The sequence below is a fragment of the Poecilia formosa genome, unplaced genomic scaffold (assembly GCF_000485575.1).
Source record: "Poecilia formosa unplaced genomic scaffold, Poecilia_formosa-5.1.2 Scaffold102, whole genome shotgun sequence".
Classification (NCBI taxonomy): Eukaryota; Metazoa; Chordata; class Actinopteri; order Cyprinodontiformes; family Poeciliidae; genus Poecilia; species Poecilia formosa.
Window position 1 is genome coordinate 526,126 of NW_006800041.1, and position 27,692 is coordinate 553,817.

General features: G+C 37.3%; 2 protein-coding genes across 4 annotated transcripts; one reads left to right on the forward strand and one right to left on the reverse strand.

The window, feature by feature from the left end:
* On the reverse strand, positions 1-22,853 carry LOC103142818 (b(0,+)-type amino acid transporter 1-like). 2 transcript variants are annotated; one of them, XM_007559063.2, is made up of 13 exons: positions 22,402-22,853; positions 20,077-20,183; positions 17,093-17,240; positions 4,404-4,646; positions 4,049-4,174; positions 3,835-3,934; positions 2,965-3,009; positions 2,663-2,786; positions 2,329-2,432; positions 2,085-2,181; positions 1,751-1,900; positions 986-1,160; positions 1-825 (listed from the first exon to the last, which is right to left on the reverse strand). In XM_007559063.2, exons 2-13 carry the CDS (start codon positions 20,179-20,181, stop codon positions 764-766), a joined length of 1,479 nt encoding a protein of 492 aa, XP_007559125.1. In that variant the 5' UTR covers positions 20,182-20,183; positions 22,402-22,853; the 3' UTR covers positions 1-763. The 2 variants fall into 2 exon arrangements, with proteins under 2 accessions (XP_007559125.1, XP_007559124.1); XM_007559062.2 differs by lacking the exons at positions 17,093-17,240; positions 20,077-20,183; positions 22,402-22,853 and adding exons at positions 6,553-6,700; positions 9,564-9,670; positions 11,889-12,343.
* On the forward strand, positions 13,813-27,692 carry LOC103142817 (nucleoside diphosphate-linked moiety X motif 19-like). 2 transcript variants are annotated; one of them, XM_007559061.2, is made up of 3 exons: positions 13,813-14,705; positions 26,477-26,684; positions 27,317-27,692. In XM_007559061.2, the coding sequence occupies exons 1-3, from the start codon at positions 13,947-13,949 to the stop codon at positions 27,529-27,531; spliced, it is 1,182 nt and encodes a 393-aa protein (XP_007559123.1). In that variant the 5' UTR covers positions 13,813-13,946; the 3' UTR covers positions 27,532-27,692. The 2 variants fall into 2 exon arrangements, with proteins under 2 accessions (XP_007559123.1, XP_007559122.1); XM_007559060.2 differs by lacking the exon at positions 13,813-14,705 and adding an exon at positions 24,332-25,218.

Below are 27,692 nucleotides of genomic sequence, written 5' to 3' on the forward strand. Positions count from 1 at the left end.
TTTGTGTTTGGAAAGATTAAAACTTTAATAAACAGCGAGTAGCACAATACTCTCGGTATAGAGACAATATAACTTAACAGTAAAGAAAGTTTTACAAAATGCACTTTTAAAGATAAAATCTGATAATTCAATTTGAACTGGCAAATAATCATGTGCCTCATTTCTGAATGCATTTTAACAAAATTAAATTGTATCCCTTTACGGAAGAGTGAATCCACAATAATTTAGCAGCTATTTTTCATTCAGGTTTTGAAGTCAGGTAGCAAATGTCAAAGTGAGTGTTTGATGCACGTGATGTTTACTTCCACACATAGATAAAAATATATATATTCTATCCTGATATGTTCACAAGTTCATGAACAGTAACGCAGTCAATTTGTATTATAAAACTGGCAATAGGTATGTTTTTTCTGCATCAGTGCAAAGCTGCAGGATCAAAATCTATGGTGAGAAACCGAGGTGGAAGCATACTCTTCCACCGTTCAATGCAGTACAACCATGACTTACCATGACTACAACACTCTAGTCTAGTCCTCTGTTTCTATCAGATCTAACTTTCTATTGTATGACATCCAACGATAACCTCATAAATTACTAAAAATCATGATTGTTTCAACTCATTCTCCCTAACATAGGGATACCTTCTCAAACAGAGTATGTTTTGTTTTTGACAGTGATCATTTACGAGCACCAGATCTCCTCCTGATCAAGTCCAAAACGCAGCAGGAGATCTCAAGAATTCAGCTGAACAAGTTGTCCCTTCTTATTCGGTTTTCTCCGGTGGAACTACCTCCATTAGCAGCTGGAGATGCATGGTGATGGGCCCTGTGGAGGGAAGAAGATCGAGTGTAATATCAGCTAAACATCATTAAACATTTTTGTCTGCCTGGTGTCTGCCTTTGCTGATGAGATTTCTGACATTAATCTCTATATGCAGGTGGATTGAGTCTGCTGGATATTCTGTTAGCTGAGAGAGGAAGCGTACTCATGATTTTGCGAGCCCAGTTTGCCTTCTTGTAGACCAATGGGAAGTAAAGGATGAGTCCACTGAAGATGAAGATGGTGCAGTAAAGGTACGCCCACTCAGGCTTATCGATAATGGGGGCCAAGACAAGGTAGCAGGACACCAGGGTTACGATGCCAGCTATGACCATTGGCACCTTTAGTATGTAGCAAAAACAGAGGTTATTTTAACATTTTTTACTGAAAATTTTTATTTAAAAAAAATATAACACCCACCTTCCGCACACACGCGCACACACCCACACACACACACACACACACACACACACACACACACACACACACACACAGTATGTTACAAAGCTTTGCAATGTTTAAAGCTTTGACACCAGTAGAGGTTATTGAGATTTTTAATTCATGTATGAGAATGGCCTAACGTAAGCCTAATTTGTGACAATAGATGAATATTTACTCTCCATCTAATCTTACTGAGTTTAGGGAGTCTTTACAAAAAAGAAAATTACAATCTCTGGATGTGCAAAGCTGATTCTGACATACCAGTTCTATACAATATTGACTCACTGGAAGCTGAAAACATATATATGCCACAACTTTCTAATCGTTTGTAGGAAAAATGGTAGTCAAATATTGGTTTCTACTCTTTCTGCTCATTACCCATAATCTTGACAGAATGCATTGAAATGTGTGACAAAATTGGAAAACGCTTTTTATCACTTTTAAAGCAAAACACAATTAAATCTGTTGGAAGCTTTTCAGAAAGCCTCACCTTCACAGGCCTGTCGAGATCTTTCCGGGTGAAACGCATGACGATTAGAGCCAGAGTTGTCAGACCATAGAAGGCCCACTGAGCAAAACTAAAGTAGTTTATCAGAGTATTGATGTCCGCAGGAATAATGTAGAATATAGCCAAAATGCCCTAGAATATAAAGCAAGAAAATAGTAAAATTACTTGTTGATTTCAATAACAAAGTGAGCAAAGTCTTTGCACAAAGGATTTTTGGGTATTTTAAGATTACAGGTCAGCATTAAAAAATAAGTAAGGCGATCCCGTGGGACCATGTTCAACACGAGAACTCAAACAATAAATATATTAGACTTACATTAAATAAGAGAGCAGGTAAAGGAGTGAAGCGTTTCAAACTAATATAGGATAAGATTTTCACCATGTGACCCTCTCGACCGGCTACATAGGACAGTCTGGGGGAGGAAAAAAAATCTAATGTGAGCTGCTAATAAATAATACAGTTGACATTGTTCTACTTTTCACTCCAAGTATAAAAATGATTTACTAAGCATAAGATATGTACAATCAGAAATAAAATTAAATGAATGTGTTTGTTTTACCTGCCAGCAGTGAAGCAGCTTCCATTTGCAGAACCAAATGTTGAAAAGGCCACAAACAGAGGAACTATCCAAGCCACAGGGTAAAGGACTTTGTCCCCAAAAGTCTATGGAGACAAAAAAAAAAAAGTCCCTCAGGAGTTAATCTGAAGATCTAAAAGTGGGGAGTATCAAACATTCTGTGTTTGAAATGGTCATTAGCTCATGTTAGAAAGTTCTCATTAAAGCCTTTTAATATGTATGCCGTGCTGATAAGTTGTACAAGTTTTTTTTTTTTTTTTTTTTTTTTTTTTTCTTAAGTTGTGCAGCTCTTTGATTTGTGGATAATTGTCCTTACCACTGCAACAGCTGAAGACGACAGCAGTTCAGAAGGCGTCATAACAGTAAAGTAAGCGATGTTGACAAACACATAGCACACAGTCACCAAAGGGATTCCAATGACGATGGCCAGAGGCAAATTTCTGTAGTAAATTGAGAGGAAAAAAAATATTAGAAGGGACTTTACACTGGTTAATATTCAAATTTCCCAAGATCTTGATTCATACCCAAAAGTATGCTTACCAGTTTCCGAAATAAATATCATGCAAGCATTTTAGTAGCAATTTCTTGAGCAGAAGATCTTAAAGGTAATTATGTTACCTGTATGGGTTTTTTAGCTCCTCTGTGATGAAGTTCAGTTGATTCCTGGCAAAATATTTGGAAAAAATAAGTTTTAATTACAGAATAAAAAAATAATATATTTGATTCACTGACAAACTGATTAAAATGCATCTATTTATTGTTAAGAGATTATCAACAGCATCTTCAATGCATAGTTTTCATGTAACGTCACACTTCCGGGAACTTTGTACCTGACAGCCATCTTGGAAGGTATCCATAGCTAACTCTAATGACAGTTGCTATGGAGTTGCTATGACAACAGTAAACACGCAACGTTCTCTGTCTCATATGGGTCAATTCCAACAGCAGTGATTTTGTTGATGTATCGTTCTCTTGCAAATCTTTTAAAGACTGTTAATATGCTTTCTTTTTGTTGGACTTGAAGCCACGGCTCATCTATGCTCTGCATTGCGCTTGCCTACCAAAATGGCGGATCACTTCCGGTTCAGACTTTTGGGAACTACGTACATACAAAATGTATGGATTTCTGAACAACCTGAGCTTCTGAAAAGGTTAATAGGTTCTGAGTTAATGGCATAACTAATGACTAAGCCTTCCTCAGTTTTACAAATCTACCAGTTCTTTATTAGATAATTGCTTGCAAAGAGGTTTGGGTGTATTTTTTATTTGGGTGACATTTTTTTAATCTTTTTTACTCTTCAACTTGACAGCCGGGTCAAATTGACCCGAACATTATCTATATAAAAAGTAGACAATGTATTAAAACAAACTGAAAAAGTTTCATGCAAAACAAAAATACTTCCAACTATTTTTAAAAACATTTATAAACTTTAAAACATACCAGGAGGGTTAATGAAGAAACCAAAGTAGAAAAATGTAAATTATTACCATCCATCATAAGCCCAAAGTCCGTTATAAAAAGCGAGTCCAATTGCTCCAAAAGACGTGGATGAGCCTTCAAATGCATTTGACAAGTTCTCTGTTTTTCCTGCACCCAAAAATATAAAAACATAAAACTGAGATTTCAAAGTTACTTCATCAAATGAGAAGTACTTAAGTTGTGACCTGAAATGAGAAGAATAATCAGAGTAAAAGGGCCGACCTTGAGCCATCAGAACGATGCCAGCCACCACAATGACGATGATGATAATAAGTTTGGCCCCAGTGAAAAAGTTCTGCACATAGCTTGCTAGTTTGACGCTCAAACAGTTGACACCAGTGATTATGACTGCAAAGAAACAAAGAAACAAGAAAAAAAAATCTATGACAAAAAATAACATTTATCTTCATAAGCAGCATCATTAGAAGACAAGTTGGTGTTTTATCTATTTTAAGCATATTTTTGTTGCGCTTTTACATGGACGTCTGAACAGGTTAATTAAAAATGGATGAAATTATCTGTGATATCAACAAGAACCAAATTTATTGTTCCATCTTTTATTGTTTGTGCTACTTACTTATTGCAGCTGCTGACAGGCACTTGATAACCACGAGTGGAGGGGTGCAGTCGGGGTAAAAAGGAGCAGAGGCATATTCTGCAAAGCTAAGAGTGATGATGGCAAATGAAGAAGGTTTCAGCACCATAACAGTGGTCCAAGAGTAAAGGTAGGCAACAAGGGATCCAAAAGCCTCCATTAAATAGGAGTACTCTGCCCCTGATTTGGTGATCATAGTACCAAGTTCAGCATAGCAAAGGGCTCCTGAGCGGCCAACACAAAAAGACAGAAACAAAGAAAAGTATTGTAAAAAACAGTAACATCAAAAAGACTACGTTAATGTTTTCCGTTTAGAGCAATCATCATCAAAGTTAAAATTGATCAATAACTTCAGTCTCTTTTAGCAAAGAAGCCACATTTCTGTTTGTTGGTGATGATTATCCAGCTGCTTTCCCAATTTTTTTTTTATTTTTTTTTTTTATGTTGCACACATACACATTAACATTTACCACCCTGACATTGAAGGACAAAGTCCTGGGCTTTATTCTGGAAGTTTATATTCAAGAACCCGTAATTTTCCATGAAGGATTAGATTTTACAATTGTCATAAAACAATCACAGGTAAAAAAAATGGTGTTGTTAAAAAATAAAAACCAAATGACTCTCAGTGGTTTAACTGATGAATAATTGTGTAATTTTATGAGGCTTATATGCTGCTGTAAGGTATTGCAGTATAACTGCAATACATTACACTTATAAAAACACAATAAAAAGTTAAGTAGCACTGCAAAACTTTATTAAATGTTGAACCAAGCGTCCCTTTGGAATTGCCATGAGGTTTTTAAAATGAAATCATCGAAATCATAAAGTAAGATGGTTAGATTTTAAAAGCTAAATATTTAATGGCACAAACTGGATTGTGTGCAGGAAAAAGGCCTTACGGTTTTTTGCATGTTAAGATGACAGACTTTACATGTCCTGAATAACTGTAAAGACACAAAACTGGGTTCCAAATGCCTTCATCTACAAATATTTAATATGTAACAGAAAATTACTCAGTTTTCTTGGCCACATCTTCATCTCCAATCAGAAAGTTATCCTTTTCACAACACAGACCATGTTTACTATTGAAGTAACTATAAAGATTAAGACTTTTTTTTTTCAAAAATAGGGAAATGTGGAGGCTAGAAAAGACGTAAAATGCAACTTTTGTATCCCATAATATTAACAAAGTCTCTTTAGGTTCTTTAGTAGTTGTTTATGATTTTATGATTTGTTTTTTATCAAAAAGGTTGTTGCTTTCCAAACCAAGGGGCCAAGAAGAGTCCACAAAGCCTCTGCTTTAATAGGGTTGGTCAAGGTCAGTGCCTGCCTGAGCATTTCTGGCTCCATGACTCTGCTACAGAGTAATAAATTGTTATCATTCGTTATCACATTTTTGGTGAGGAACACAGTGACTGCAGCACCACGGCCACGTCCTAAAATGCATTTTCTTACTGAATCCTTTCATCTCTGAGTAGTTGTGTCCCGTCTGAGACACACTGAGGAATCAAACAATGTTTCATGCAGTGACTCTACAAAGCTTGCATGACCTTCTTGAACAGTTTTCGAGACTTAGAAATTGAGATTGTGATAAATTATTTCTAATCATTGTTGTGGCATGCTTATGGTGCATGTAACCACAAAAACAGTAAGGAAAAACATACAAAAAAAAAAGACACAATAACCTGGTTTCATTTGTGTGCACAAACTTCTACTTTGTTGAAACAAATTTTAGTTCATGTTCACCAATTACTATTCCTGAATTCACACAAATGAACCCAAAAAACTCATAGCTGATCAAATTATATGTACAAGATGCACATCAGTAACAGATAACATTAAAATCAAAGAAAACAATGTACTGTGGAACATTTCATAAACAACCTAGTTCTGTTGGAAAACAGAACCTAGTTCTGTTAGAAAACAGAACCTAGTTCTGTTAGAAAACAGGCATGTTTATAATCTTGTTTCCCACACAGAGTAATAAAGGCTTTGCACTGCTTTAATAAAAACTGAATTGAATCAAACCTCAAGACAACATAAAAACTGCTCTTTGTATGGGACGGTTTACAATAACACCACACAGATGGTGAACTAATCGATGCATCATTCTGAATGCTGCTCTCACCCATAGTGGCTAATACTCCACAGGCAGTCCAGATGAGGAGACAGGGACCCACATCTCCTGAGTACAGCAACACTGATTTAGGAGAAATGAAGATCCCTGAGCCAATCATTGTTCCCACAATCAGGGAAATGCCACTCAGCAAACCAATCTGTTCAAACACACAGGGAAAGAAAAGTCAGTCACTTAGTGGCTTTTTCAGTCTGATTCTTTGGAAACTGCAGTGTTTACACGTTCTATTTCATGACTTCCTTTAAAAGTCATGAAACAGATCATTATATTGTTGTTGCATCTCAGTACAGTAAAAATGTGAAATGTCTCCTCACTGATCTACACCAATAATCTGATTGATCACATTATGACAAAGTGTCATGAAGGTCAAAACAACTGATCATGTTCTCCAGAGTGTCACTGCATTGCCTGAACACAAAGACAAAGAGACCCCGCCTTTGAAGACTACTTATGAGGTCAGACACTGATGATGGACAAAAAGACCTGGCTCACAGTCTCTGCTGTAAAAGCGTTTCTCAACTGGCAAGACTCACTCTAATCAGTTCATGTCTGGTTTGGTTCAGCCCCAGTAAGCTGCTCCTCACTATGCGGGCATGAATATGGGAATGTGGGCAGCTGGTAAGCAGCAGTCGTGGTCGAATCTGTGCTGATGTTTGCAGCGACACTCAGGAACAGAGAACCTTGAGGTTGTGGTTGTGATTAATTCTGTCCTATAAAATTTATTGCTGGCCCACACATAATGATAAAACTGCTGATCAGCTCATCATCATCATCATCATCATCATCATCATCATCATCATCATCATCATCATCATCATCATCATCATCATCATCTTTATTAAAGACACAAGTATGTATTATTTCATTATACATATATATTTATATTCTGCCACTTTAGTTTTTTTTTTTAAACATGTAACCTTTTGGATTTAGGTAATTGAGTCAGAAGATGTAAAACCAATGTCCACACATGAACCTTACCTAAAGAAATTCCAAGCAAATAATAAAATGGCATCACACCAAACATGACCTTTTATGCAGTTCTGCTGTTTTAAACCGTTGGTGAAAACTGCAGCTCAGACAGAACGCTGCCCAGAGCCACTGTGTTCTTCAGAGAGACCTGCAGCTTGTGAGGCTGTGAGACCACGGTCATCCTGCTCCAACAGTTAACGCATGTCTTCCTGTCTGCTAAGGATTAAAGCCATGATTCTGCTCTTCCACACCGAGCAGCTCTCTGACAGCAGACGGCACGTTTGCCTGTCCGCCGCTAAGCTATCTGAGAAATGTTGTTTGGAGTTTCCAGTGAAACTCACACAGACCAATCAACGAATGCAGTCTGCTGTCAATCAATTCCCTTCCATGAAATACACAGCTTGGCGCTGCTGGTGCTACCCCTGATGCCGTTGGTGTGCAACTGGTGTGCAGTCACGCTGGAACAGTAACTGTTCATTCCCAGAAAATTGGAAGTAAGATATTGTCCAAAATGTTAATGATTAGAAATTCTTTCCTATAGCTCCTTGCAGCCTCGAAACATAATTACCTCCACACCAAATTTTACACTTGACTCAGGTGTGACTCAAGTAACCTTTTCTTGGCATCAGACTAATATTGGGTCTTCAAGCGACACATGTACTTTTCTCCACTGCGTCCAACTCTTTGAATTGCACTTGGTAATATAAGGGTTGAAAACAGCTGTCCAGCCATGGAAACCCACTTCAGAAACTCTCTACTTGAGTTGGTCTCAAGGCCACATGAAGTTTGAAGTTATGGATGGGTTCTGCAGAAAGTTAAACAACCTCTATGCATTATGCCCCACATCTGAGAAGTGAACTGGCCCACCGGCTGACTGTGGGATATTTAGTTTCAGGGTCACTTCACAACTGGACTTAGATTTGACTTTAGAGGTGACCTCCTATCAGGGCATTAGGCCGATCTGTTGAGAGTGACCTATTGTTTCTGAAACGTCTCTAAAATCAGTCTGCATGACTAGACACTGAACTCTATACACCCAACAACCACCTACCCCCAAAGCGACAAAGTGTCTCCTTAACATTTGCATAAGCAGAGAGATAAAACCATTAGGTGTCGGTCTAAAGTCAGATTTACCTCACACATTTTTTTGTTTTTTGTTTTTGTTTTACTAAAGTCCTACATTTCAGTAACATACTAAACAGCAATCTACTTCTCTCTTTATGACACTGGGTCAGTTTGACCTGCAGAACACAGGGACTATTAAACCAAGCATGATTTCTTGCCTGTTCCTTATCTGTAAAAACCTGCTATTATTCCACTTATCATATCATATCCGTATTGCATGCAACTGCAGCGACTATGAATGGAAATACTGTTAAGGTTTATAAAGATAATATGTGGGCTATTTGACAATCCCAGAGATTTGAATGCAAATAGTAGTGATTTTGTCTTTTCCCTTTTCAAAATGTTTCTTTTTTTTCACTTTTTACTGTCATGAAGAGGGTTTTAAAAAGTATACATTGTGCTTTGTTCAAATGTAGGTAGACTTCTGAATGTCAGCCACAAGAGCTGACTCATCGAGTTGGACCCAAAAGGGGGAAATAGTTACACACAAGCTCAGTTGCCTTTATCTTTGTATACTTTAACTCTTTCGGTATGTTACTCTCTGTTGAAGAATGTCTGGTTTGTAATATACCAGGAAGTTGTGTTTGTAGAACATTCCTCTCAGTTTGACTTTGTTCACATATACAACATCAGCTCCTCTGCATATATTCTTTTACAACAACACGCACTGCATTCAAACAATAATTTCCCCCAAAATATATCTCAGGACTGTGAGAGTTTAGAGAGCCTGGAGCTGATGGTTGCGGGGTTAATTTGCAGAGACACTTGCTGTAGCACTGCCTGGTACGCAGCTCTTGCTATCCTCCCCGCCCCCACTTACTGCAAAAAGGTACATATGATGGGATTCTATGGTGTGAACGTTTATTCAGCCTTTTTCTCAGAACACTGCTTGAAGCAATACTCACATCTTGTTGAAGCACTGTTGCTTTCTCGGGTCGCTTTTTCTCCAAGGGCCCATCTTTGTCTGTGGGGCCATTTTGTGAAGCTTTACTGATGCTGTCTGTTTCCATTTCTGTGAAGAAAAAACAAACAAACACACAAACAGCTTAAAGACTGCAAAGACTGACATTAGGTCAGACTGAATCATTCAGATTTTGTGCCAGTTATGCAACAGTAAATGTCAGCATAATGACAAATTTGGCGTTTTTAGCTAGTTTTTATATTATTCTGGAAGTTAGCACATAGTTTAAGGATTTTGTCTGACTTAAAACCGGAAAGATTTTGTCTGATTTAATGAAAGACTGTGAAATAAATAGTTTTGTGTGTTCTGAGATTAATATCTCTTTCAACTTTATCAGCAGTCATATTGACAGCAACTCAACTAGTAAACATGTTTGTTGTCACTTGCGTCACAAAACCAGATAAGGTTTACAGGAAATGATGTTGCCTTACAACCAGTAAACTGTTTTTATTAACTAATGAGAGCATCACCACCCAACAAACACATGCAAAAAAAAGGGAAGAAAACAACTTCTTTTTTTTCTAAATCATGTTAATTTTTAATGAAAAGTTCACCAAAAAGAAACATGTTAGTTATCTAGCAATGTTGACTTTATTTCCAGTTTTTTTTTTTTTTTTCCTGGAGCATTGTATCTGTAGAACCAGAGAGAGATAGCAATCTGAGCTTTATCAACATTATGGCTAGTTATTGTGGATCAAAGAGGTGGAGAAGTTTCAATCTTCAGAAAAAACTTGTCTTATGATTCAATCTTAAAACTTTGAGAAGCAACTGAAGCTTTTTTACGTTTAATTTACTCACATATTTTTTTCCACAAAGACTGAGAGTGTGAAGTGCTCACCTCCAGGAACCTTTTTAAACGTTTTATTATGGATCACTTTATGAACAGGTGTGTTCAAAATACAGCATCGTACAAGCAGACAAATAGCACAGCAAATCCACTTCTAATCTAAAAACAATCTAGAATTGTTAGATCCGTTGATAAAATTAAAATGTATTTGCAAAATTAAGAGAGAGGAAACAATAAATACAGTGAAAACAACACAGGGCCACCCATCAACTCAAAAAGAAAGCTTTTTAATTTTAGATGTTAGGTTTTTTTTATTTTTTATAGTTTTGTCTTCATTTTTTTTCCTAAAAAAAGAAGAAACTAGAATGCAACATCTTAGCTTTTGAGCAAAGTCATTCCATGTCTTCTAAAGCTGCTACAGTTTAAATTTCTGAGTTGTTTTTGTTGTGTTTTGTTTTGTCCAGCAATTTGCTTTTTATTATTGGTGGTAAAGTTATACACATGCAGTCAGATTGGAATGAGGTCACAAAATTTATGATTGACTGTGTTAAAAAAACGTATCATGAAGAGTTAGACTCAGATATACACAAAGATGTGTTTTTCTTTCTTTTCTAGGTGAGTTGGAAATGTGTTAAACCACATGATTTTGCTGTTGTGTAATGCAATTAGGTTATATACAGGGTAAAAAAGGAACAAAAAGTCTCATCTTGAAAAACAAAGTAGCATATTTAGAATATAATTAAATCATCAATATGACATTTCAATTTAGAAATAATGAGCATTATGTAGAGCTAACGCTGAACACAGAGTTAGAGTTGTTTATTGATATGTTTACCTGTCAGTTTTTATAGGAACAGAACATGATGTAGTTTGTTTTGTAGATATTAGGTAAAATTTGTTTAACCAAAACTAGGAGTGTTTTTTTTTGTTTTTTTTTAAAGCTGATTATTGTTAATCTTTTTTGAGATTCTGGAATTTGACTATTACAAACAACATACCAGACAGTTGGGATGTTTTTTAAACCTGTTTTCAAAAACTGACTCCAAGTCGAGTGTGAGCTTTGATGTATTAATATATGCAACAAGTAAAACTTAATTTAAATAAGTTATCTAGATTTTATAATTACAGAAAAGATTAACTTCTAGATATAAAGTGAACATTTCCACATGTTGCTTTTTGCACACTAGAAATGACTAAAGCTTGGAATTTAAGTTTCAAAAAATTATTTTTTATCTAAATTTGGCTACTTAAAAAGTGTGATTATTCAAGTTTTTAAAACCAGATTGAGTCACAAACTTTGGGTAAGACATAGGGAACATATAGATGTTGACTTCTCCCACCGTCCAAGATAATGTGTAACTTACAGTGTGTTAATATATAATCAAACAAGTGTCCTACAGGTAAAAAAGAAAAACAAAGAAAATATCAGGAATGCCATTCTTGATGTCCTATCTGAAAATTCATGTAAACTATTTCACTTACTTGTGATTTGAAACCTCGTTACTTAGAGTCCATAAACATCCACCACAGCTTCTTCAAAAACCTGGGGCCAGTGATGAGACGAAAGAGCTGATGCTCAGCCAAGTTAGGAGAAGAACAGCAGGAAAGTCTGACCTGGGAGAAAACCTGAGGCTCCATGAGTCTGAACACACACTCCCCTGGGGGAGGTTCCTAAATCTGATTGGCCATCCTGGGAAGTCGTGAGCTGAAAGAGGGAATGCTTCACAGCCACAGCAGAAATACATGAGTTATAGAAATGCACTGGTAAGAGCTGAAATTAAAGCATCCAAAGACAAACAAAAGAGAAATCTGAGTAAAGTCGGCTGTTCCGAGCAATGGTGCATGCATATACCTTACAACAGAATGTTGTGGGGAAAAAGAGAAGAAAAAAACTGTAATTTTCTGACTAAATGGATATTAATTCTGCAAGTACAACTCCATGCATGCATTGTATTTTAACTATATGTCGAGGTAGTTGTTGCTGACAGAGCTCATGTTCTGCTACATGGAGCGACAATTTCAAGTTAGAACATTTTTCTTTTTTCTCTGAAAACCTTAAAACACTTCCTTCCATTTCAGCTTAAATAACCAGTCTTCTTCACAATGCCTCTTTGATAAAGATATATGATACCACTGAAGTTGTGTGCTTGCACATTTGTGTGTGTGTGTGTGTCTGCAGCATTGCCTTTCCACGCTGGCCAGGTTTTGCACTGTTTTCTTTTTTTTTTTTCTTTTACTACTCTGAGCTGCATGGAAGTCAGAGAATTTGACCCTGCAACACCATAATTTTTTCTTTACTGAGCTGTTTTGTTTTTTCTCAAGGCAGCTCATTACGTCTCTTTGACTTAAGATTTGTCTGGCTTTTTCTTCACCCAAACAGTTCATTGCTTATACATGAGAGATATATAAAATAATAGTACAGTTCACGCAAACACAGTTGGAAAAGGTTTAGTCTTCCTGAAGTCTATCTCTTAATACAATAAATGTTTTTAATCTTTCCATTGGCAAACTTGTTTTTTTTTTTTTTTGCCTTCTTTTTGCATAAGGATTGTAAAAGAATTTGAACAGTTGCCTCACAGGCAACTGTAATCTTCTAGCACAAGAACACACTGACATATAAACTCAGTAACCCCGTGAAGAACCTGAACAACATGACCGAGTCTCAGACACATTCAGAGAGGCTGAGAATCTGACTGAATTTGTTCTCAGCAACAAAATGCTGTCTTGACAGTATTATTTAAGATTTTTTTTTTCCCCACTACAAAATTTATTTATTCTTTTGAAATCTAATCTAATGGTCAGATTTGTAATCTAATCACTTAGATTAGAAAGTGAAAGGCCACTTTCTTATCTAAGTAAAAGTGGACTTTCACTTAGATCAGACCACACAGGATTCACACCACAATTCTCATGCTAAAATTTATTGAAAAACGGTTTTTAATTGAATAAGTCATGTTTGTGATATTAATGAAAATTATTTTAGAATTTCAATTATTATGTCATTAGTAGGAACTAATTTTAACTATTCCATTTACATGTCTCTTTGTTTCTTTCTATCTCTATTTAAATACAATCACTGTTGGTACACCATACTACCACCAAGCTGGACCCACACTTGCTTTCATACCTGTCTTAATTCACTGTGACATTTATTTCATGAAGTGTCGAACCTTCCTAACATGCTAGCATTACACGGTTGCTGATCTCTTCACTGCACATCCATCCAATTCAAGTTTATCATTTCACCACATCCCAAAGACACTTTATTGTATTCAGACTTTTTACCTATGGGGTACTTGCTATTGAAAAGAAAATTTCTAAAAACGGTATTACAAAGAAAGTCTTGTGGACGCTCCGTTTTATAGAAATACGGTACTCCTGCAGGTCTATAAGGCCTCCGGCCTGTAGGTGGCGATAGTACGAGCAACATAACCCTTTAAATGCGTCACTTCCGTCACATGTAACGTAAAGAATCTATGGTGAACAGGGTTTGAAACTTTCAGAAATTGAAAGTCGTTTAAATCCTCTCGTAGTTTGAAGATGAACACCGCTCTGAAGCAGTGGAAGGAGGCGTCCACCCTAATCCTCACCGCAGGACGCAGGCTCGGTGCGGACAGTTTGTCGCCAAGAACACCGCTGGACGGCAACGGCGCAGCGACACGGCTGCCGCACAGCTCCGAGTTTGATTACGACGTCCTGTTGCTGAAACGAAGCGCTAAAAGCACATTTATGCCCAACGCGTATGTGTTTCCCGGCGGCATGGTGGACTCTTCGGACTTTTCAAGTGATTGGTTAGACGTCTTTAAATCTTTTCTTAATTCCCCTGGTTTTGGTTTAAGGAGCGTTAAGCAGCCCGTGGAGAACAGACCCCCGATCTTTGCGACAAACCGATTGAAACTCGGCTCTCCCATCCCGGGGGAAGTCGCCCTGAGAATTTGTGCCGTCAGAGAGACTTTTGAGGAATCAGGAGTGTTGCTGGTTGTGCCTAAAAAGGAAGAGAAACGCATTTTAAAAAGCTTTCAGGACACACGTTTTAGTCAACATCACACAGAACATAAACTGGGTTGTGATGAACTCTCAAAGTGGAGGGCGTTGGTGAACAAGAACCCTTCCAACTTCATGAGGATGTGCCAGGAGTTGGAGGTTTTGCCCAATATCTGGGCTTTACATGAGTGGGCGAACTGGCTGACCCCCACCGCCAAATATGGGAGGACGAGGTTTGACACAGCTTTCTTCATGTGCTGTTTGCAGGAGGTGCCCAGCACGCTGCAAGATGAGAAGGAAATTGAGCGCTTTCAGGTAATTTTTGAAATATAAGCAAGTTGGGTTTTGAAAACTTACCCTATATGCACCGATCAGCGATTTTATGACCAATTTGCGAATACCAATATTTATTTTATAGCCCCCCCTGATTCTGATTTCTGTTTAACTGCAGATAACTAAAACTCGCAAAAATACACCCTCTTGTACATTATATATATAAAAAAAATTGAACAGTCACAACTTTTCAAAAATGCCCTAAAATTGCAGAGTTGTCTCACCATACGTCACTGAAAATATGTTGTGAAATTACCAGTACTAAACGGATCTCATCATATTGTTCTCTTCATCATTCAAATATTGAGGTGGATGGCTTGAAGACTTGACCAGCTTGTTTGTCTTTCTTGTCAACTCCACTGAGATGGTGGCCAGAAAACAAACTGTATTCCTGTAGAAACCCAGAAGAAACTGTACTGGGTTGAATACTGGTCTACAAAAGAGGCCATGTTTAAATATCAAAAAGGATTCTTCAAGGTTCGGCATTAGATTCAGTAACTTTTGACGTGGCTTAAGACCATGTCAATGCTGTCTTGAATCATTTCATAAATAACAGCCAAAGTTTTTTCATAGAAGCTCCCTAATTGTATAATTTTAATTTTTATCTTGGCTTGGCTAAAATTTACAAGTGACAAGACCACACCAGCAGGATTTTCAATAAAACGTTCATCTGATGGACAATATTGGACGTTTCCAAAATTTGAAAGAATATCGATGGAAGCACTTCATAAAAGACAAGGAGAGAAAATTAAGCTGAACTACTAATGTTTGAACTACTAACCATTTTAAAAAGACAGCTCCCTATGCTCACTACATACCACAACATGCCAATATATTGCAGCTGTCTCACCACAACTTGACAATCTTCTAGCATCACCACCAGGGTTAAGGTAGATAATTATACAGAAGAAATGACCAGAGCTTATTATTATTAGAACCAGGGGTGATGTCACACTGTGTGTGAAAGAGANACTGCAAAACTTTATTAAATGTTGAACCAAGCGTCCCTTTGGAATTGCCATGAGGTTTTTAAAATGAAATCATCGAAAACATAAAGTAAGATGGTTAGATTTTAAAAGCTAAATATTTAATGGCACAAACTGGATTGTGTGCAGGAAAAAGGCCTTACGGTTTTTTTGCATGTTAAGATGACAGACTTTACATGTCCTGAATAACTGTAAAGACACAAAACTGGGTTCCAAATGCCTTCATCTACAAATATTTAATATGTAACAGAAAATTACTCAGTTTTCTTGGCCACATCTTCATCTCCAATCAGAAAGTTATCCTTTTCACAACACAGACCATGTTTACTATTGAAGTAACTATAAAGATTAAGACTTTTTTTTTTCAAAAATAGGGAAATGTGGAGGCTAGAAAAGACGTAAAATGCAACTTTTGTATCCCATAATATTAACAAAGTCTCTTTAGGTTCTTTAGTAGTTGTTTATGATTTTATGATTTGTTTTTTATCAAAAAGGTTGTTGCTTTCCAAACCAAGGGGCCAAGAAGAGTCCACAAAGCCTCTGCTTTAATAGGGTTGGTCAAGGTCAGTGCCTGCCTGAGCATTTCTGGCTCCATGACTCTGCTACAGAGTAATAAATTGTTATCATTCGTTATCACATTTTTGGTGAGGAGCACAGTGACTGTAGCACCACGTCCTCGTCCTAAAATGCATTTTCTTACTGAATCCTTTCATCTCTGAGTAGTTGTGTCCCGTCTGAGACACACTGAGGAATCAAACAATGTTTCATGCAGTGACTCTACAAAGCTTGCATGACCTTCTTGAACAGTTTTCGAGACTTAGAAATTGAGATTGTGATAAATGATTTCTAATCATTGTTGTGGCATGCTTATGGTGCATGTAACCACAAAAACAGTAAGGAAAAACATTTAAAAAAAAATAAAATAAAAAGACACAATAACCTGGTTTCATTTGTGTGCACAAACTTCTACTTTGTTGAAACAAATTATAGTTCATGTTCACCAATTACTATTCCTGAATTCACACAAATGAACCCAAAAAACTCATAGCTGATCAAATTATATGTACAAGATGCACATCAGTAACAGATAACATTAAAATCAAAGAAAACAATGTACTGTGGAACATTTCATAAACAACCTAGTTCTGTTGGAAAACAGAACCTAGTTCTGTTAGAAAACAGAACCTAGTTCTGTTAGAAAACAGGCATGTTTATAATCTTGTTTCCCACACAGAGTAATAAAGGCTTTGCACTGCTTTAATAAAAACTGAATTGAATCAAACCTCAAGACAACATAAAAACTGCTCTTTGTATGGGACGGTTTACAATGACACCATTCAGATGGTGAACTAATCGATGCATCATTCTGAATGCTGCTCTCACCCATAGTGGCTAATACTCCACAGGCAGTCCAGATGAGGAGACAGGGACCCACAGCTCCTGAGTACATCAACACTGATTTAGGAGAAATGAAGATCCCTGAGCCAATCATTGTTCCCACAATCAGGGAAATGCCACTCAGCAAACCAATCTGTTCAAACACACAGGGAAAGAAAAGTCAGTCACTTAGTGGCTTTTTCAGTCTGATTCTTTGGAAACTGCAGTGTTTACACGTTCTATTTCATGACTTCCTTTAAAAGTCATGAAACAGATCATTATATTGTTGTTGTATCTCAGTACAGTAAAAATGTGAAATGTCTCCTCACTGATCTACACCAATAATCTGATTGATCACATTATGACAAAGTGTCATCAAGGTCAAAGCAACTGATCATGTTCTCCAGAGTGTCACTGCATTGCCTGAACACAAAGACAAAGAGACCCCGCCTTTGAAGACTACTTATGAGGTCAGACACTGATGATGGACAAAAAGACCTGGCTCACAGTCTCTGCTGTAAAAGCGTTTCTCAACTGGCAAGACTCACTCTAATCAGTTCATGTCTGGTTTGGTTCAGCCCCAGTAAGCTGCTCCTCACTATGCGGGCATGAATATGGGAATGTGGGCAGCTGGTAAGCAGCAGTCGTGGTCGAATCTGTGCTGATGTTTGCAGCGACACTCAGGAACAGAGAACCTTGAGGTTGTGGTTGTGATTAATTCTGTCCTATAAAATTTATTGCTGGCCCACACATAATGATAAAACTGCTGATCAGCTCATCATCATCATCATCATCATCATCATCATCATCATCATCATCATCTTTATTAAAGACACAAGTATGTATTATTTCATTATACATATATATTTATATTCTGCCACTTTAGTTTTTTTTTTTAAACATGTAACCTTTTGGATTTAGGTAATTGAGTCAGAAGATGTAAAACCAATGTCCACACATGAACCTTACCTAAAGAAATTCCAAGCAAATAATAAAATGGCATCACACCAAACATGACCTTTTATGCAGTTCTGCTGTTTTAAACCGTTGGTGAAAACTGCAGCTCAGACAGAACGCTGCCCAGAGCCACTGTGTTCTTCAGAGAGACCTGCAGCTTGTGAGGCTGTGAGACCACGGTCATCCTGCTCCAACAGTTAACGCATGTCTTCCTGTCTGCTAAGGATTAAAGCCATGATTCTGCTCTTCCACACCGAGCAGCTCTCTGACAGCAGACGGCACGTTTGCCTGTCCGCCGCTAAGCTATCTGAGAAATGTTGTTTGGAGTTTCCAGTGAAACTCACACAGACCAATCAACGAATGCAGTCTGCTGTCAATCAATTCCCTTCCATGAAATACACAGCTTGGCGCTGCTGGTGCTACCCCTGATGCCGTTGGTGTGCAACTGGTGTGCAGTCACGCTGGAACAGTAACTGTTCATTCCCAGAAAATTGGAAGTAAGATATTGTCCAAAATGTTAATGATTAGAAATTCTTTCCTATAGCTCCTTGCAGCCTCGAAACATAATTACCTCCACACCAAATTTTACACTTGACTCAGGTGTGACTCAAGTAACCTTTTCTTGGCATCAGACTAATATTGGGTCTTCAAGCGACACATGTACTTTTCTCCACTGCGTCCAACTCTTTGAATTGCACTTGGTAATATAAGGGTTGAAAACAGCTGTCCAGCCATGGAAACCCACTTCAGAAACTCTCTACTTGAGTTGGTCTCAAGGCCACATGAAGTTTGAAGTTATGGATGGGTTCTGCAGAAAGTTAAACAACCTCTATGCATTATGCCCCACATCTGAGAAGTGAACTGGCCCACCGGCTGACTGTGGGATATTTAGTTTCAGGGTCACTTCACAACTGGACTTAGATTTGACTTTAGAGGTGACCTCCTATCAGGGCATTAGGCCGATCTGTTGAGAGTGACCTATTGTTTCTGAAACGTCTCTAAAATCAGTCTGCATGACTAGACACTGAACTCTATACACCCAACAACCACCTACCCCCAAAGCGACAAAGTGTCTCCTTAACATTTGCATAAGCAGAGAGATAAAACCATTAGGTGTCGGTCTAAAGTCAGATTTACCTCACACATTTTTTTGTTTTTTGTTTTTGTTTTACTAAAGTCCTACATTTCAGTAACATACTAAACAGCAATCTACTTCTCTCTTTATGACACTGGGTCAGTTTGACCTGCAGAACACAGGGACTATTAAACCAAGCATGATTTCTTGCCTGTTCCTTATCTGTAAAAACCTGCTATTATTCCACTTATCATATCATATCCGTATTGCATGCAACTGCAGCGACTATGAATGGAAATACTGTTAAGGTTTATAAAGATAATATGTGGGCTATTTGACAATCCCAGAGATTTGAATGCAAATAGTAGTGATTTTGTCTTTTCCCTTTTCAAAATGTTTCTTTTTTTTCACTTTTTACTGTCATGAAGAGGGTTTTAAAAAGTATACATTGTGCTTTGTTCAAATGTAGGTAGACTTCTGAATGTCAGCCACAAGAGCTGACTCATCGAGTTGGACCCAAAAGGGGGAAATAGTTACACACAAGCTCAGTTGCCTTTATCTTTGTATACTTTAACTCTTTCGGTATGTTACTCTCTGTTGAAGAATGTCTGGTTTGTAATATACCAGGAAGTTGTGTTTGTAGAACATTCCTCTCAGTTTGACTTTGTTCACATATACAACATCAGCTCCTCTGCATATATTCTTTTACAACAACACGCACTGCATTCAAACAATAATTTCCCCCAAAATATATCTCAGGACTGTGAGAGTTTAGAGAGCCTGGAGCTGATGGTTGCGGGGTTAATTTGCAGAGACACTTGCTGTAGCACTGCCTGGTACGCAGCTCTTGCTATCCTCCCCGCCCCCACTTACTGCAAAAAGGTACATATGATGGGATTCTATGGTGTGAACGTTTATTCAGCCTTTTTCTCAGAACACTGCTTGAAGCAATACTCACATCTTGTTGAAGCACTGTTGCTTTCTCGGGTCGCTTTTTCTCCAAGGGCCCATCTCTGTCTGTGGGGCCATTTTGTGAAGCTTTACTGATGCTGTCTGTTTCCATTTCTGTGAAGAAAAAACAAACAAACACACAAACAGCTTAAAGACTGCAAAGACTGACATTAGGTCAGACTGAATCATTCAGATTTTGTGCCAGTTATGCAACAGTAAATGTCAGCATAATGACAAATTTGGCGTTTTTAGCTAGTTTTTATATTATTCTGGAAGTTAGCACATAGTTTAAGGATTTTGTCTGACTTAAAACCGGAAAGATTTTGTCTGATTTAATGAAAGACTGTGAAATAAATAGTTTTGTGTGTTCTGAGATTAATATCTCTTTCAACTTTATCAGCAGTCATATTGACAGCAACTCAACTAGTAAACATGTTTGTTGTCACTTGCGTCACAAAACCAGATAAGGTTTACAGGAAATGATGTTGCCTTACAACCAGTAAACTGTTTTTATTAACTAATGAGAGCATCACCACCCAACAAACACATGCAAAAAAAAGGGAAGAAAACAACTTCTTTTTTTTCTAAATCATGTTAATTTTTAATGAAAAGTTCACCAAAAAGAAACATGTTAGTTATCTAGCAATGTTGACTTTATTTCCAGTTTTTTTTTTTTTTTTCCTGGAGCATTGTATCTGTAGAACCAGAGAGAGATAGCAATCTGAGCTTTATCAACATTATGGCTAGTTATTGTGGATCAAAGAGGTGGAGAAGTTTCAATCTTCAGAAAAAACTTGTCTTATGATTCAATCTTAAAACTTTGAGAAGCAACTGAAGCTTTTTTACGTTTAATTTACTCACATATTTTTTTCCACAAAGACTGAGAGTGTGAAGTGCTCACCTCCAGGAACCTTTTTAAACGTTTTATTATGGATCACTTTATGAACAGGTGTGTTCAAAATACAGCATCGTACAAGCAGACAAATAGCACAGCAAATCCACTTCTAATCTAAAAACAATCTAGAATTGTTAGATCCGTTGATAAAATTAAAATGTATTTGCAAAATTAAGAGAGAGGAAACAATAAATACAGTGAAAACAACACAGGGCCACCCATCAACTCAAAAAGAAAGCTTTTTAATTTTAGATGTTAGGTTTTTTTTATTTTTTATAGTTTTGTCTTCATTTTTTTTCCTAAAAAAAGAAGAAACTAGAATGCAACATCTTAGCTTTTGAGCAAAGTCATTCCATGTCTTCTAAAGCTGCTACAGTTTAAATTTCTGAGTTGTTTTTGTTGTGTTTTGTTTTGTCCAGCAATTTGCTTTTTATTATTGGTGGTAAAGTTATACACATGCAGTCAGATTGGAATGAGGTCACAAAATTTATGATTGACTGTGTTAAAAAAACGTATCATGAAGAGTTAGACTCAGATATACACAAAGATGTGTTTTTCTTTCTTTTCTAGGTGAGTTGGAAATGTGTTAAACCACATGATTTTGCTGTTGTGTAATGCAATTAGGTTATATACAGGGTAAAAAAGGAACAAAAAGTCTCATCTTGAAAAACAAAGTAGCATATTTAGAATATAATTAAATCATCAATATGACATTTCAATTTAGAAATAATGAGCATTATGTAGAGCTAACGCTGAACACAGAGTTAGAGTTGTTTATTGATATGTTTACCTGTCAGTTTTTATAGGAACAGAACATGATGTAGTTTGTTTTGTAGATATTAGGTAAAATTTGTTTAACCAAAACTAGGAGTGTTTTTTTTTGTTTTTTTTTAAAGCTGATTATTGTTAATCTTTTTTGAGATTCTGGAATTTGACTATTACAAACAACATACCAGACAGTTGGGATGTTTTTTAAACCTGTTTTCAAAAACTGACTCCAAGTCGAGTGTGAGCTTTGATGTATTAATATATGCAACAAGTAAAACTTAATTTAAATAAGTTATCTAGATTTTATAATTACAGAAAAGATTAACTTCTAGATATAAAGTGAACATTTCCACATGTTGCTTTTTGCACACTAGAAATGACTAAAGCTTGGAATTTAAGTTTCAAAAAATTATTTTTTATCTAAATTTGGCTACTTAAAAAGTGTGATTATTCAAGTTTTTAAAACCAGATTGAGTCACAAACTTTGGGTAAGACATAGGGAACATATAGATGTTGACTTCTCCCACCGTCCAAGATAATGTGTAACTTACAGTGTGTTAATATATAATCAAACAAGTGTCCTACAGGTAAAAAAGAAAAACAAAGAAAATATCAGGAATGCCATTCTTGATGTCCTATCTGAAAATTCATGTAAACTATTTCACTTACTTGTGATTTGAAACCTCGTTACTTAGAGTCCATAAACATCCACCACAGCTTCTTCAAAAACCTGGGGCCAGTGATGAGACGAAAGAGCTGATGCTCAGCCAAGTTAGGAGAAGAACAGCAGGAAAGTCTGACCTGGGAGAAAACCTGAGGCTCCATGAGTCTGAACACACACTCCCCTGGGGGAGGTTCCTAAATCTGATTGGCCATCCTGGGAAGTCGTGAGCTGAAAGAGGGAATGCTTCACAGCCACAGCAGAAATACATGAGTTATAGAAATGCACTGGTAAGAGCTGAAATTAAAGCATCCAAAGACAAACAAAAGAGAAATCTGAGTAAAGTCGGCTGTTCCGAGCAATGGTGCATGCATATACCTTACAACAGAATGTTGTGGGGAAAAAGAGAAGAAAAAAACTGTAATTTTCTGACTAAATGGATATTAATTCTGCAAGTACAACTCCATGCATGCATTGTATTTTAACTATATGTCGAGGTAGTTGTTGCTGACAGAGCTCATGTTCTGCTACATGGAGCGACAATTTCAAGTTAGAACATTTTTCTTTTTTCTCTGAAAACCTTAAAACACTTCCTTCCATTTCAGCTTAAATAACCAGTCTTCTTCACAATGCCTCTTTGATAAAGATATATGATACCACTGAAGTTGTGTGCTTGCACATTTGTGTGTGTGTGTGTGTCTGCAGCATTGCCTTTCCACGCTGGCCAGGTTTTGCACTGTTTTCTTTTTTTTTTTTCTTTTACTACTCTGAGCTGCATGGAAGTCAGAGAATTTGACCCTGCAACACCATAATTTTTTCTTTACTGAGCTGTTTTGTTTTTTCTCAAGGCAGCTCATTACGTCTCTTTGACTTAAGATTTGTCTGGCTTTTTCTTCACCCAAACAGTTCATTGCTTATACATGAGAGATATATAAAATAATAGTACAGTTCACGCAAACACAGTTGGAAAAGGTTTAGTCTTCCTGAAGTCTATCTCTTAATACAATAAATGTTTTTAATCTTTCCATTGGCAAACTTGTTTTTTTTTTTTTTTGCCTTCTTTTTGCATAAGGATTGTAAAAGAATTTGAACAGTTGCCTCACAGGCAACTGTAATCTTCTAGCACAAGAACACACTGACATATAAACTCAGTAACCCCGTGAAGAACCTGAACAACATGACCGAGTCTCAGACACATTCAGAGAGGCTGAGAATCTGACTGAATTTGTTCTCAGCAACAAAATGCTGTCTTGACAGTATTATTTAAGATTTTTTTTTTCCCCACTACAAAATTTATTTATTCTTTTGAAATCTAATCTAATGGTCAGATTTGTAATCTAATCACTTAGATTAGAAAGTGAAAGGCCACTTTCTTATCTAAGTAAAAGTGGACTTTCACTTAGATCAGACCACACAGGATTCACACCACAATTCTCATGCTAAAATTTATTGAAAAACGGTTTTTAATTGAATAAGTCATGTTTGTGATATTAATGAAAATTATTTTAGAATTTCAATTATTATGTCATTAGTAGGAACTAATTTTAACTATTCCATTTACATGTCTCTTTGTTTCTTTCTATCTCTATTTAAATACAATCACTGTTGGTACACCATACTACCACCAAGCTGGACCCACACTTGCTTTCATACCTGTCTTAATTCACTGTGACATTTATTTCATGAAGTGTCGAACCTTCCTAACATGCTAGCATTACACGGTTGCTGATCTCTTCACTGCACATCCATCCAATTCAAGTTTATCATTTCACCACATCCCAAAGACACTTTATTGTATTCAGACTTTTTACCTATGGGGTACTTGCTATTGAAAAGAAAATTTCTAAAAACGGTATTACAAAGAAAGTCTTGTGGACGCTCCGTTTTATAGAAATACGGTACTCCTGCAGGTCTATAAGGCCTCCGGCCTGTAGGTGGCGATAGTACGAGCAACATAACCCTTTAAATGCGTCACTTCCGTCACATGTAACGTAAAGAATCTATGGTGAACAGGGTTTGAAACTTTCAGAAATTGAAAGTCGTTTAAATCCTCTCGTAGTTTGAAGATGAACACCGCTCTGAAGCAGTGGAAGGAGGCGTCCACCCTAATCCTCACCGCAGGACGCAGGCTCGGTGCGGACAGTTTGTCGCCAAGAACACCGCTGGACGGCAACGGCGCAGCGACACGGCTGCCGCACAGCTCCGAGTTTGATTACGACGTCCTGTTGCTGAAACGAAGCGCTAAAAGCACATTTATGCCCAACGCGTATGTGTTTCCCGGCGGTATGGTGGACTCTTCGGACTTTTCAAGTGATTGGTTAGACGTCTTTAAATCTTTTCTTAATTCCCCTGGTTTTGGTTTAAGGAGCGTTAAGCAGCCCGTGGAGAACAGACCCCCGATCTTTGCGACAAACCGATTGAAACTCGGCTCTCCCATCCCGGGGGAAGTCGCCCTGAGAATTTGTGCCGTCAGAGAGACTTTTGAGGAATCAGGAGTGTTGCTGGTTGTGCCTAAAAAGGAAGAGAAACGCATTTTAAAAAGCTTTCAGGACACACGTTTTAGTCAACATCACACAGAACATAAACTGGGTTGTGATGAACTCTCAAAGTGGAGGGCGTTGGTGAACAAGAACCCTTCCAACTTCATGAGGATGTGCCAGGAGTTGGAGGTTTTGCCCAATATCTGGGCTTTACATGAGTGGGCGAACTGGCTGACCCCCACCGCCAAATATGGGAGGACGAGGTTTGACACAGCTTTCTTCATGTGCTGTTTGCAGGAGATGCCCAGCACGCTGCAAGACGAGAAGGAAATTGAGCGCTTTCAGGTAATTTTTGAAATATAAGCAAGTTGGGTTTTGAAAACTTACCCTATATGCACCGATCAGCGATTTTATGACCAATTTGCGAATACCAATATTTATTTTATAGCCCCCCCTGATTCTGATTTCTGTTTAACTGCAGATAACTAAAACTCGCAAAAATACACCCTCTTGTACATTATATATATAAAAAAAATTGAACAGTCACAACTTTTCAAAAATGCCCTAAAATTGCAGAGTTGTCTCACCATACGTCACTGAAAATATGTTGTGAAATTACCAGTACTAAACGGATCTCATCATATTGTTCTCTTCATCATTCAAATATTGAGGTGGATGGCTTGAAGACTTGACCAGCTTGTTTGTCTTTCTTGTCAACTCCACTGAGATGGTGGCCAGAAAACAAACTGTATTCCTGTAGAAACCCAGAAGAAACTGTACTGGGTTGAATACTGGTCTACAAAAGAGGCCATGTTTAAATATCAAAAAGGATTCTTCAAGGTTCGGCATTAGATTCAGTAACTTTTGACGTGGCTTAAGACCATGTCAATGCTGTCTTGAATCATTTCATAAATAACAGCCAAAGTTTTTTCATAGAAGCTCCCTAATTGTATAATTTTAATTTTTATCTTGGCTTGGCTAAAATTTACAAGTGACAAGACCACACCAGCAGGATTTTCAATAAAACGTTCATCTGATGGACAATATTGGACGTTTCCAAAATTTGAAAGAATATCGATGGAAGCACTTCATAAAAGACAAGGAGAGAAAATTAAGCTGAACTACTAATGTTTGAACTACTAACCATTTTAAAAAGACAGCTCCCTATGCTCACTACATACCACAACATGCCAATATATTGCAGCTGTCTCACCACAACTTGACAATCTTCTAGCATCACCACCAGGGTTAAGGTAGATAATTATACAGAAGAAATGACCAGAGCTTATTATTATTAGAACCAGGGGTGATGTCACACTGTGTGTGAAAGAGAGAGAGCAGTTAACATTACACAGCTCTGTAGTTGAACAGAATTTTACAGCTTTTTTTAAACACCTCACTTATATGTAAAACACCTGAGTCGTCTTCTCACAGTAACAAAAGGTTAAAAATAAATGGCTTTTAAAAAAAATAAAACAACTAAACATCAGTATTTTAATTTCACCCCTTTCACATCTGACATTGTGGTTTATTCTGTTGTCTCAAACGACAAAAAAAAAATAATAATACAGAATGAATCAACTCAACCTGTTGTGTGTTTCAGTGGTCCACGCCCTCAGAGATCCTGCAGAGCTACCAGGCACGGCGACTTTGGATCGCTCCTCCGCAGTTCTACGAGCTCAGCCGGATGTGCCGCTTCCCGCTACTGGACAACCTCCACAGCTTTGCCCACCAGCGGGCAACAGAAGGCTGCGATCAGTGGATGCCTGTTATCGTCCTTCAAGACCAGCAACACATTTCTCTGCTCCCAGGTGCTGATTATCGGCCATGTCTCTTCTAATGATCGGCCTGACTGATACTTAAGGGATAAACAGCCGCCATGATCTCACAGTTTGGTTTGTTGGGCTGGAACCTTTGAATACAGCATTATGACTATTGCGTCATCACTTTTAGAAACCATACGTGTATACAGGTGATGATTGCAGACACCACAGCATCACCTGTTGATTTAAACCCCTAAATTATAATATTTAGAAGAAGACACTAGGCTAATGCTTTTTCCTTAGTTGTTTTTTCACACCTTTTTGTGTAAGTGGGAAATTTTGTAACTTTCAGCCTTTTCTCCAGCACTTCTGGCATCTCAGCCTCTAAAGCCCTACATTTGTTAAATATCTGCCTTACATTAGTTAAATACCTGCAACTGCCTGAAATGAATGATGTAACTTTTTTGCAAATAACATTTTATTCAGATTTGAGTTGCATTCTTAGGTCTTAATCAATTGCAGATGTGAAAGTTATTAATTGACTGACTCGGCATAATGGGCATTGTTTAATCCAACACATTTCACCAATCGCCTAGTCAATAATAATTAATTTAGTGCTGCCTGTAAATTAATTCCAACAAAATATAAACTTTTCACATTTATCCCATCTTCCTTTCTAGGGGACAAGCTTTATCCGGCAGACCCTTCAAAGCCGACCAAGAATGATCAAAAAGACTCTCAGTTGGAGGATCCAACAGATGATTCTGATTTGCACCGTATGGTGATGTCAGATCCTTACACTACAACCCTACAGATCACTGTCAAACCCAAATATAACCATCTGCTCCCTGTTGTGACACCAGCCTTGTCACATAATCCAAAAAGTCAACTTTGACCTGCACTGAAACATCTTTTTATTTATTTTTTTTGCACACAATTGCAAAAAGACGTTGACGTGAAATTTACTGACAGTGTGTCTGCTGCTGAGTTCTGATCACTAATAACGGCATCAAGTTCTGTTGGTGTGTGTGTTATCTTAAATATTGAAAAAAAAAA

Excerpts from the sequence above, each read along its gene's own strand:
- LOC103142817 (XM_007559061.2), top strand. The coding sequence starts at position 13,947 with ATGAACACCGCTCTGAAGCAGTGGAAGGAGGCGTCCACCCTAATCCTC. Across the intron at positions 14,706-26,476 it reads AGGAAATTGAGCGCTTTCAG|TGGTCCACGCCCTCAGAGAT; the intron begins GTAATTTTTGAA and ends TGTGTGTTTCAG. Across the intron at positions 26,685-27,316 it reads ACACATTTCTCTGCTCCCAG|GGGACAAGCTTTATCCGGCA; the intron begins GTGCTGATTATC and ends CTTCCTTTCTAG.
- LOC103142818 (XM_007559063.2), bottom strand. The coding sequence starts at position 20,181 with ATGGAAACAGACAGCATCAGTAAAGCTTCACAAAATGGCCCCACAGAC. Across the intron at positions 2,787-2,964 it reads GAGCTAAAAAACCCATACAG|AAATTTGCCTCTGGCCATCG; the intron begins GTAACATAATTA and ends AATTTACTACAG. Across the intron at positions 2,433-2,662 it reads CGTCTTCAGCTGTTGCAGTG|ACTTTTGGGGACAAAGTCCT; the intron begins GTAAGGACAATT and ends TTGTCTCCATAG.